Source organism: Piliocolobus tephrosceles, chromosome 16 (assembly GCF_002776525.5).
Source record: "Piliocolobus tephrosceles isolate RC106 chromosome 16, ASM277652v3, whole genome shotgun sequence".
Classification (NCBI taxonomy): domain Eukaryota; kingdom Metazoa; phylum Chordata; class Mammalia; order Primates; family Cercopithecidae; genus Piliocolobus; species Piliocolobus tephrosceles.
Genome location: NC_045449.1, coordinates 74,002,597 through 74,012,173, shown reverse-complemented (window position 1 = coordinate 74,012,173; position 9,577 = coordinate 74,002,597). Strand labels below are relative to the sequence as shown.

Genomic DNA, 9,577 nt, shown 5'->3' with positions numbered 1-9,577 from the left:
TGCTGGGTGGCGATGCCCATCCTCTGGCTTGGGTTAATTCTTGGGTGACGTCGGCGCTGCTGGGAGAAGGCGCCATTCCTGCCCTGCCTCCACCCACCTCAGGAGCAGAAGCCTGGCCTGGATGTCCCTCGAAGGAGAGGGCGCGTCCTTGAGTGGGTGGCCCCCCTCGCCCTTCTCTCCCCATCACTCCATACTGGGGCGGGCTGGAGGAAGCCATAGGCCAGCTATTGTGAAAGCTTTTTATTTTAGTAAAATATGCAGAAGTTCTTTTTCTGAACTCGTTTATGATGCTTCCAACCTGAATTCTAGAACAGCTTCCTGATTCTTGGACACTGCTGTCAAAATGACCGTCAGTCTGCAACAGCCCCAGGAGGCGGAGGCAAGGCCAGGCGCTGGGGGACCTGGGTCCTCCCCGAGACCTGAAGGTGCAGTGAAGATGTTTGGTCCAAGAAGGGCTGGGGTGCAAAGCCAGGTCGGGGGAAGGCAGAGTCTGCCGGGCCTTGTACAGGGATACTGGTGCCAGGCTTCTCTGGGACACCCCCACCGAATGGGCATGGAGGCCACGGGGCACAGACCCACTGAAAGTGCCATCTCCACCACCCAGAGGCTTTATTTACAAGTAAACACACTGGTCGCTGTAAACTGGAGTTCCTGAGGCATCGCAGCCTCAGTAGCTGAGAAAAGGTGGCAGGGTCACAGCAGATGTGGGCTTGTGCCTCTGCCCCAGGCAAGGGTGGCAGCAACCTTGGGGGCCACCCAGACTCCCCACCCGCTGCCTGTGTGCTTTTGGAGTGAGCCTTTGACACTTCAAAATTTTAAAGGGAAGTGCAGCCCCCACGGATGTGAATCGGGCCTGCAGACAAGTGGTTTTTCAGAGAGGTCCGGGACCTCCGGTTCTAGGGAAGGCATGGGAAGACGTCCCTCCTGTGCCACTGCAGACACATTCTCAGGGTCTCCAGTCCAGACCATGCCGAGCCTGGTGAAAGGTGAAGATGTTTCCACAGAAAAGTGTGGTTACAAGTGGCTTCACCGTGTGTGACCTGCACGTGGTGAGGGTTCAAGGTTCAAGGTTCCCCAGCCAGAGGGGACAGCAGGCCTCGTGCCAAGAGCCCACAGCTGTGCCAATAGGGTCTGGGCTCAGGAACAGGACTGCATTAACAGGCACGCAGAGGTCCCCACAGTCCCAGGAAGGGGCACGGTACATCATCGGGGGTTCTGCTCCGTCCACACCACCTTCTTCTGCTCGTCGGCGATGGCCTGGCGGACACAGCTGACTAGGCCGTCCAGGTCGCTCCAGCTGTCAGGAGCCAGGCTGCTGTATAGACAGGGCGCCCGGTCCAGGTGTCCCTCCTCCCGCCTGGCGGCCTCCAGGAGCTGCTCCTCTGAGGTGCCCAGCCGCTGTAGGCCCTTCCTGCACAGGCCAGAGATGGGATGGGGCGGGCTCAGGGGAGAGCAAGGCGCCCAGGAGCCCCGGCTACAGCAGTGATGACATGCACCCAAACACCCCTGAACACAGATGGCCTCGCTTTGAGGGGACCTTGTACAGAAAATAGGACCCAGGCCCCAGTGGTGGGAGGCAGGTTGTCTAGAACACAGCCTTGGTTCCGGGAGTAGAAAGGGCACAGTAGCAGGACATCTCCGTCTGTCCCAAGGAAACCAGTCAGTTTTTTACTTTTTTTTTTTTTCTGTCCTTAGCTAACAAGGATTAGGTTGTGCTAGCCGAGCCCCAGTAAGTGTGGCGTGTCAGTGGAGCTGAGGCCGGGTGGGGGTCTGGCCTCACGGTGCTGCTCTGGGCTGCTCTTGGGGGAGGGAGTGCCAATTTGTTAATTTACAACTTTAAATTTCAATTACAAAATGTCATTTTCCATTGACTAGGCTATTTTTGCCTTCTGTAAAAGGCACCCTCATCCTGGTATCAAGATCCTGGAGAGGCCAGATGTGAAATAGAGTTTGTTTGGTAAGCATGAAATCAGAGTAGTTTTTGTTGTTGTTGTTTTGTTTTGTTTTGTTTTTTTGAGACAGAGTCTCGCTCTGTCATCCAGACTTGAGTGCAGTGGTGTGATCTTGGCTCACCGCAAACTCCACCTCCTGGGTTCAATTGATTCTCCTGCCTCAGCCCCCTGAGCAGCTGGGATTACAGGCACCTGCCACCACACCTGGCTAGTTTTTGTATTTTTAATAGAGACAGGGTTTCTCCATGTTGGCCAGGCTGGTCTTGAACTGCTGACCTCAGGCGATCCGCCCGCCTTGGCCTCCCAAAGTACTGGGATTACAGGTGTGAGTCACTGAGCCCAGCCAAAATCAGAGGAATTTCGTCCCAAAGTTGTGCAGAAACAGCCCTGTCAGTGCTTCAGATTCCTGAAAGCCGCAGAGCACACTCTGCGGCTTTCATGGCACCTGCCATGGGCTTCAGAGGAGCCCAGGAGCCGCTTCAAAGCCCCTGCCCAGCTCCCAGCGTGCACCTACTTGAGCTTCTTTGCCATCTTGTCGTTGACAGAGACGTGGATGACAATGGGGAGGATGTCCATCCTGTGCAGGGCGCAGACACTGTCCAGCCGCACGTCCAGGAGGGCATGAGTGTTCTTTGTGGGAGGGAGACGAGAAGTGAGTCAAGATCACCAGCCTCTGAGGAAGCAAAGGGAGCCCACACCCAGGTCTGAAGGGCCCTCCGGCCAGGCTGAGGGCAGGGCAGGAGCTGGGGAGAGCTGAATTTTGTAGAGAAGATGGGGGAAGAGAGCTTGTCACTTTCTTTTCTCTCTTTTTTTTTTTTTGAGACAGAGTCTCGCTCTGTCGCCCAGGCTGTAGTGCAGTGGCGCAATCTCAGCTCACTGCAGGCTCCGCCTCCCGGGTTCACGCCATTCTCCTGCCTCAGCCTCCCGAGTAGCTGGGACTACAGGCACCTGCCACCACGCCCGGCTAATTTTTTGTATTTTTAGTAGAGACAGGGTTTCACAGTGTTAGCCAGGATGGTCTCGATCTCAATCTCATGAGGTGATCTGCCCACCTCAGCCTCCCAAAGTGCTGGGATTACAGGTGTGAGCCACTGCGCCCGGCCCACTTTTAATTTTTTTAGGTTTTAAATTTTTTGTAGAGACGGGTGTCTCACTGTGCTGCTCAGGCTGGTCTCAAACTCCTGGGCTCAAGCAATCTTCCCCCCTAGGCCTCCCAAAGTGTGGGGATTACAGGCATGAGCCACTGTGCCCAGCCACTTTCTTCTCTTTTTATTTTTTTATTTTTTTTAGAGACAGGGGTCTCACTGTGTTGCTCAGGCTGGTCTTGAACTCCTGGGCTCAAGCGATCCTCTCACCTCGGCTTCCCAAAGTGCTGGGATGACAGGTGTGAGCCCCAGGCCCAGCTGAGTTTGCCACTTTCTAAATGAGGCTGCTTGCTGTGCAGTCTTAAGAGTTTCCATCCCTTTGATTTTTCACTGCGAAAATCTACAAATTGTGAGCTCTGGGGACTGAGATGAACTTGGCATGGAGCCCTGCCAACCCCTACAGGAGGCACCCTGATGCCAGACTCTGCTTCCCAGGCCTGTGCAGACACAAAGCTATGGTTCACGGGGAGCTGCTTTTCATGCGTGTGCGTCTTCAAACATGGAAAGTGTCGTTATCTGAGATTTATTCATTCTTGAACAAATATCTATTAAACATCCCCCAAGCTGAGAAAACAGAGACTCAAGGAGCTGGGAGAGCTCACCCATGGTCCCGTGGATCCTAACTGGCTGAGACGAGGTTTGGGCTCCTGCTGGGGTGTTGGGGCCCAGAGGTCAGCGACAAGGTCACCCAGGTCCAGGTTGGTCCCTACACCTTTATCTCATCCCACTCCTCTGCATTCCCGAAACCCTTCCCAGGACAGCTCCCCTGCCCACCCCGCCCTTGCCCTCACCTTTTCCATGAGGGACTCCACAGCATGGCGAGTCACCCAGCAGCGGCCCCCAGACACTTCTCCCTCCTGGACGATGTCCCCTCTCTGGCTCCAGGCCTCATACTCCTCCTGGCTCAAGTACTCTACAGGTGACATTGGGCAGGGCTGTCATACACCAGCTGCGTGGGGGTCCGAGGGAGCCCCATGGTAAACGTCCCTGTCCCCGTGGACCCCGCCAGCCCTGGGAGAAGCTCTTCTTAGGGCATCCACTCAACAAACCTGACCCTGCACGCCCCCCTTGTGCCCTGCACCTCCATCCTGAACTATCTGGACACAGCAGGTGAGTGTGGGAATGCACGTAGTAGGGGAGGGGAGGAGGCTGGAGGAAGAAGAGAAGGGAGGAAGGGGTGGAGGAGGGGTAGAGGGATTCCCAGGCAACAGCACACCTGCCAGGCACTTCTTAAACCCCTGGAGGAGGCACAGCTTCTCACTCAGGATCTTCCCAACCACTCTGGGTACGAAGAGCACAGGCCGGGGCCGGGCCGGTCGGTGGGGCCGCACCAGGGTGTAGGGCACCAGGGTGAAGCAGCTCTCGGCCCAGAAGCACGCGCTGGAGCCTGTGGAGGAGAGGACCCTGAGGGTGGGTGAGGCTGCGGCAGCCCCCGGCCAGCCCACCCTGCCCTGGGAGGGACTGGGTCTGCTTTGCTCACTGCAGCAGCCCCAACACCTAGAATTCCAGGCGCACAGGCTCAGCGGACACAGGACTCACTCCGAGTTCCACAGCCCCTGGCCGAGCGGCTCCTTTGCACGTGGGTTACACAGCTTTGTGGCTCTCCAGGCGCCGCTTCGCAGCCTGCAACTTAATCCTGTTTTCCTCTAGGCCCAAGGGAGGATGGTGGAAGCCAGGATCATCTTCCTTCCAAAGGATCTGGGAGACCGGCACCCTTCTCCTCAGCCATCCTCCCAGGGCACAGCGTCCCAGCCCTCCCTCTGTCCTGCGCCCCTGTACTCCTCTCCTGAACTTTTTTTTTTTTTTCCTGAGACGGAGTTTTGCTTTTATCACCCAGGCTGGAGTGCAGTGGCGCCATCTCGGCTCACTGCCACCTCTGCCTCCCGGGTTCAAGCAATTCTCCTGCCTCAGCCTCTGGAGTAGCTGGGACTACAGGTGTGAGCCACCACGCCCAGCCCCATGATTCTTGAAGAGCAGATCTTGGCCTAAATGGGTGGCATCCCCTGGCCCCAGCTGACCAACTAGCAGCAGCTCCGAAAGCCCCTCACCCGCTTGGAGCCAGCGGCCCCTGTGCCAGCTCACCAGGCCTCACCCTCCATCGTGCTGGGGTCCAGCTGGCCCCTGTCAAAGGACGAACACAGAGGGCTGGCCTTGGCTTTGTCCATACTGACGATGCGGACCAGCTTCTGTGGTCCCCCAGAAGACGGCTGAAAGAGGGACGGAGAAGGGATGAGGAGAAGCTGTTGAAGCCATCAACACAGGCCCAACACCCACCTGTCTTCACACCCCACCCCATCCGCAAATCCAGTGTGGTCTCTGCACTATCACACTGTGCCCACTGAACAGCCAGGATGCCCAGGGCCCGTGCCTGGGGGTGGGAGGGGGGAGGGGGTCCTCAGGTCAACAGCCACAAAGCAGGGCCCTACAGTGGAGGGGCAGGCTGCAAAGGCAGGAGGAAGGGCAGAGGTGTCCCCCGTGCCCAGCCCTGCATCATCGGTGGGGGACTGGCTGAGCACTGTCCTGTGGTTCTTAGCAACTGCATGGACAGGCTGGTGCTTAGCAACCTGCCAAGTGTCCCGTGTCTGGAGGGCACAAAGGTGTCTGATGCAGAGGAATGGGAATTCAGGGGAGATGATCGGCACTGGGGTGACCTGGGAGTGATGCAGAGACTCAGATACTCTGAGAGCAGCATGAGGTGTGTCTACACTGTGCAAGAGCTTGTAGGCTAGGCGGGGGCTGCAGACCCTACCCTGATTTGAAGGGGCCCAGAGGAGAGACAGGTGGGGTCACCTACCTCCAATCAGCAGCCCACACTCTCCACACAGTGCCCCCTGCCTCCCTGCCAGCATCGAGTCCCTCTTCCAGCCCACCCCAGTGGGGGCCAGGCCCCTCCTGGAGCCTCACCTTGCGGGTGACGGCGCACTGCTGAGTCATGTCCTGGATGAGGGCTATGAGCTGCTGCTGAGCCCTGCAGAGAACAGGAGAGGCCCTGACCCAGCTGCCTTCTGCCAGGAGAGCGGGGCAGGGGAGAGCCAAGCAGGGGAGAGTCGGGGAGATGGCTGAGTGGGAGAGGAGGCCGTCTACCTAGAGCTCCACACACCCCTTTGCTGCAGGCCTGAGCGCTCCACCCTGGCGGCCATCCCAGTCTCCAGAGCTTTCAAAAGACTCCAGGGCCTCAGCCCACCTCTGGAGATGCTGATTGACTTGTCCCGGGGCGGGACCCAGGGGGTGCTGTTGAGCAGCCAGTGTACAGGGCCCCCCTCCAGAACCTCAATATTCACGGTGGGTCCGTGACCCGCAGCCTGGAGTCACCGAGAGAGCTGTTAGAAATGCAGAGTGCCAGGCCTCTCCCCAGACCTGCTGGCTCCAATCCCAGGGTACTTGAGTTTGCGATAAGTGATGGGGGTGCCGAGCTCAACACCTGTGCTTTCTAGCACTGTGCGTTCCGTGCACTTGAACCTTGGAGCCTCCCATAGGCTGATCTAAAGCAATGGTTTTCAACGGAGCAAGGCAGGGGGCAGTGTCACTCCTCAGGGAGGGTGACCAGCTGTCCCAGCTTGCCCAGGACCAAGGGGCTTCCCTGCAAGTGGGGCTTTCAGTGCTAAGACCAAGACTGTCCTAGGAGAACCAGGGGACCCTTGGCAACATATGGAGACATTTCTGGTTGCCACAACTGGGGCATGGGAGTGCTCCCGGCATCCTGGGTAGGGAGGCCAGGGATGCTGCTCAACATCCTGCAGTGCCCAGGACGGCCCCACCACAAACAGAGATCCAGCCCCAAATGTCCATGGTACTAGAGCTGAGAAACCCAGATCTAGAATGTTCTAGAATGAACATTTCATTTGCAAGATATAAAGCATCCATCACAAAGAAACAACATCTTCAGCAGTGATCTTGGCAGGCTTCCCTCCTTAGGGGGTCTCACCACGCCTACCCTCTGTTGCTGGGCAGGAGGAGGAAGCCGAGGCAGGCTGGGTGCCATTTCCCCGTGGGCCTCTCTGGGGACACACGGAGCTCGCGGCAGCTGCTCACCCGGAGTAGTTGGGGATGGTGCCGTGCGCAGCAGCATCCTTCATGGTGTAAGGGTTCACACGGTGGGCGTGCCAGCAGCCGCAGCCCTGGAACATGGTGTCGGTGACGTGGAGGACCTCGTTGCAATACACTTGCAGCTCCTCCTTGGCCTTCCCCTCCATGGCCAGGTTGACCCGGATGTAGAATGAGTCGCCCGAGGTCGCCACTTTGGCCTCCAGGTCCTGGAGTAGCCTCTTATAACCTGATAAAAGGGGACGTGAGCCACAGATGAGCTGCGAATATGAGCCCGCGCGAGGAAGGTTGCGGAAAGTTAGAGTAGGAGAGAAGGAAGGACCCTCCGCAGTCTCAGAAGCCGCTCTGGCACTGGAGTCCGCGGGTGGGAGGTTTCCAGCTGGCTTGGGGGCCTCCCGGGGACCCGGGGCACAGCCTGGCTGATCCTCTCCTGGCTCTGGGGAGACCCTGGCTGCTGGGCGTGTAGGGCCACCAGGGACCTAAGGGTCCCGGAGACCAGCCAGGCAGCTGTGCACGCGAGAGGAGTGGTGTGCGTACCGTCCATGTTGACCTTCACAGACAGGCAGCAGAAGCCATCCACCCTCCTGAGAAGCCCCACGGCCTGTTCCAGGGTCGTGTCCTCCAGGACTGCCTTGAACAAGGGCTCTGAGGCTTCGTAATCAACCTGAGGGCAAGTCGAGAAGGTCGGTCTCTTTCCCCGGGACGCTGAATCCAGCCAGGATGCAGGGGGCACTGAGGGCACTGAGGCAAGGTGTGGGCCAGCCCTGGAGTAGGACCACTGCCTGCACGCCTTGGCCAAAACAAAGCTGCACCACCAGAGCCTCTGTGGGGCCTTCAGACCTGTAGTGATGCATGCTACACATGGTCCTGGCCAAAGAGTCAACTGCCGACCCTTCCCCAACCCGTCCACTGTCGAGGTTGCGGGTTTTTTTGTGATAAGCATTTTCCTCTCTTGAAGAAAAAAAAGAAAGGACCTTGGTTCTAGAACATTCAAGAGCATTCTAGATAGGTAGATAGGGGTTTCTTTCTTTTTCTTTGAGATGGAGTCTCGCTCTGTCGCCCAGGCTGGAGTGTAGTGGCGCGATCTCCACTCACTGCAAGCTCCGCCTCCCAGTTCACGCCATTCTCCTGCCTCAGCCTCCCGAGTAGCTGGGGCTACAGGCACCCACCACCTTGCCCGGCTAATTTTTGTATTTTTAGTAGAGACGGGGTTTCACTGTGTTAGCCAGGATGGTCTCGATCTCCTGACCTTGTGATCTGCCCGTCTCAGCCTCCCAAAGTGCTGGGATTACAGGCGTGAGCCACCGCGCCCGGCCGATAGGGGTTTCTTAGCTTTGGGATCATTCTGTGCTGCTGCGGGCTGTCCCAGGCCCTATAGGATGCAGAGTGGCATCCCCAGCCTTCACCCACCTGCTGCCCTGGCTCTCCACCCACGGCCTTCCCCACTGTGAAGGCCCACCCCACAGGGCTTCCACCATCCACTTCATTTCTTCTTGATATTGTTCTAAGCTTAGGAGAGTAGATCTTTTTACGATACAAAATTAGGATGTGTTTTAACACCATTAGAATTGAATTGGCCCCCTTAGGATATCGGGACTGTCTCCCTGAACACCGTCAAGGGGCTCTGTTGCTTGAACTGCCTCAGAGCTGATCATTGGAACCTTAAGAGCAGGGTCCCCCGCCCCTGGGCCACAGACTGGTCCTGGTCCATGGTCTGTTAGGACCCGGGCCACACAGCAGGAGGGTGTGGTGGGCGAGTGAGCATTACGGCCTCAGCTCCGCCTCCTGTCAGCTCAGCACAGCAGCAGATTCTCACAGGAGCGTGAGCCCTGCTGTGAACTGCACGTGCGCGGGATCTGGGTTTCACACTCCTTATGAGAATCTAATGCCTGATGATCTGTCACTGTCTCCTGTCACCCCAGATGGGACCGTCTTGTTGCAGGAAAACCAGCTCAGGGCTCCCACTGATTCTGAATTATGGTTCAGGGTATAATTCTTTCATTACATATTACAGTGTAATAAGAATAGAAAAGTGTACAATCAATGTAACGTGCTTGAATCATCCCAAAACCATCCCCCGCAACCCGGTCTGTGGAAAAGTTGTCTTCCATGAAGCCAGTCCCTGGTGCCAAAAAGTTTGGGGACTGCCGCTTAAGAGGACAATTAGAAATGTAAAGAAGGGGCGTGGTGGCTGACGCCTGTAATCCCAGCACTTTGGGAGGCCGAGGTGGGTGGATCACTTGAGGTCAGGAGTTCGAGATCAGCCTGGCCAACATGGTGAAACCCCGTCTCTACTAAAAAAATACAAAAAAACTAGCCGGGTGGGGTGGCGGGTGCCTGTAGTCCCAGCTACTCGGGAGGCTGAGGCAGGAGAATGGTGTAAACCTGGGAGGCGGAGCTTGCCGTGAGCTGAGATCCGGCCACTGCACTCCAGCC

General features: G+C 57.3%; 1 protein-coding gene and 2 long non-coding RNA genes across 10 annotated transcripts in view; 2 read left to right on the top strand and 1 right to left on the bottom strand.

The window, feature by feature from the left end:
- Positions 1-225: 225 nt before the first annotated feature.
- CARD14 (caspase recruitment domain family member 14) overlaps positions 226-9,577 on the bottom strand; it is a 41,759-nt gene continuing 32,407 nt past the window's right edge. For 6 of the 7 annotated variants that reach the window (XM_023211617.1, XM_023211616.2, XM_023211619.1 and 3 more), the window contains 8 exons: positions 7,679-7,805; positions 7,130-7,370; positions 6,002-6,065; positions 5,190-5,304; positions 4,314-4,484; positions 3,889-4,010; positions 2,467-2,582; positions 226-1,411 (listed from right to left, as the gene is read on the bottom strand). In XM_023211617.1, the coding sequence (XP_023067385.1) occupies positions 1,204-1,411; positions 2,467-2,582; positions 3,889-4,010; positions 4,314-4,484; positions 5,190-5,304; positions 6,002-6,065; positions 7,130-7,370; positions 7,679-7,805 (1,164 nt within the window). In that variant the 3' untranslated portion in view covers positions 226-1,203. Of the gene's footprint in view, positions 1,412-2,466; positions 2,583-3,888; positions 4,011-4,313; positions 4,485-4,636; positions 4,796-5,189; positions 5,305-6,001; positions 6,066-7,129; positions 7,371-7,678; positions 7,806-9,577 lie in introns of those variants that run through there. The other variant, XR_002731510.2, reaches the window with a different exon arrangement.
- LOC113225099 lies at positions 273-4,212 on the top strand. Of its 2 annotated transcripts, XR_003309728.2 has the most exons (4): positions 273-425; positions 1,876-1,957; positions 2,498-2,654; positions 3,662-4,212. It is a non-coding gene; the product is annotated as an uncharacterized LOC113225099 (long non-coding RNA). The 2 variants fall into 2 exon arrangements; XR_003309727.2 differs by lacking the exon at positions 3,662-4,212 and having other exon boundaries at positions 2,498-2,722.
- LOC111542331 lies at positions 7,331-9,185 on the top strand. Its single transcript, XR_002731512.1, has 2 exons — positions 7,331-8,150; positions 8,463-9,185. It is a non-coding gene; the product is annotated as an uncharacterized LOC111542331 (long non-coding RNA).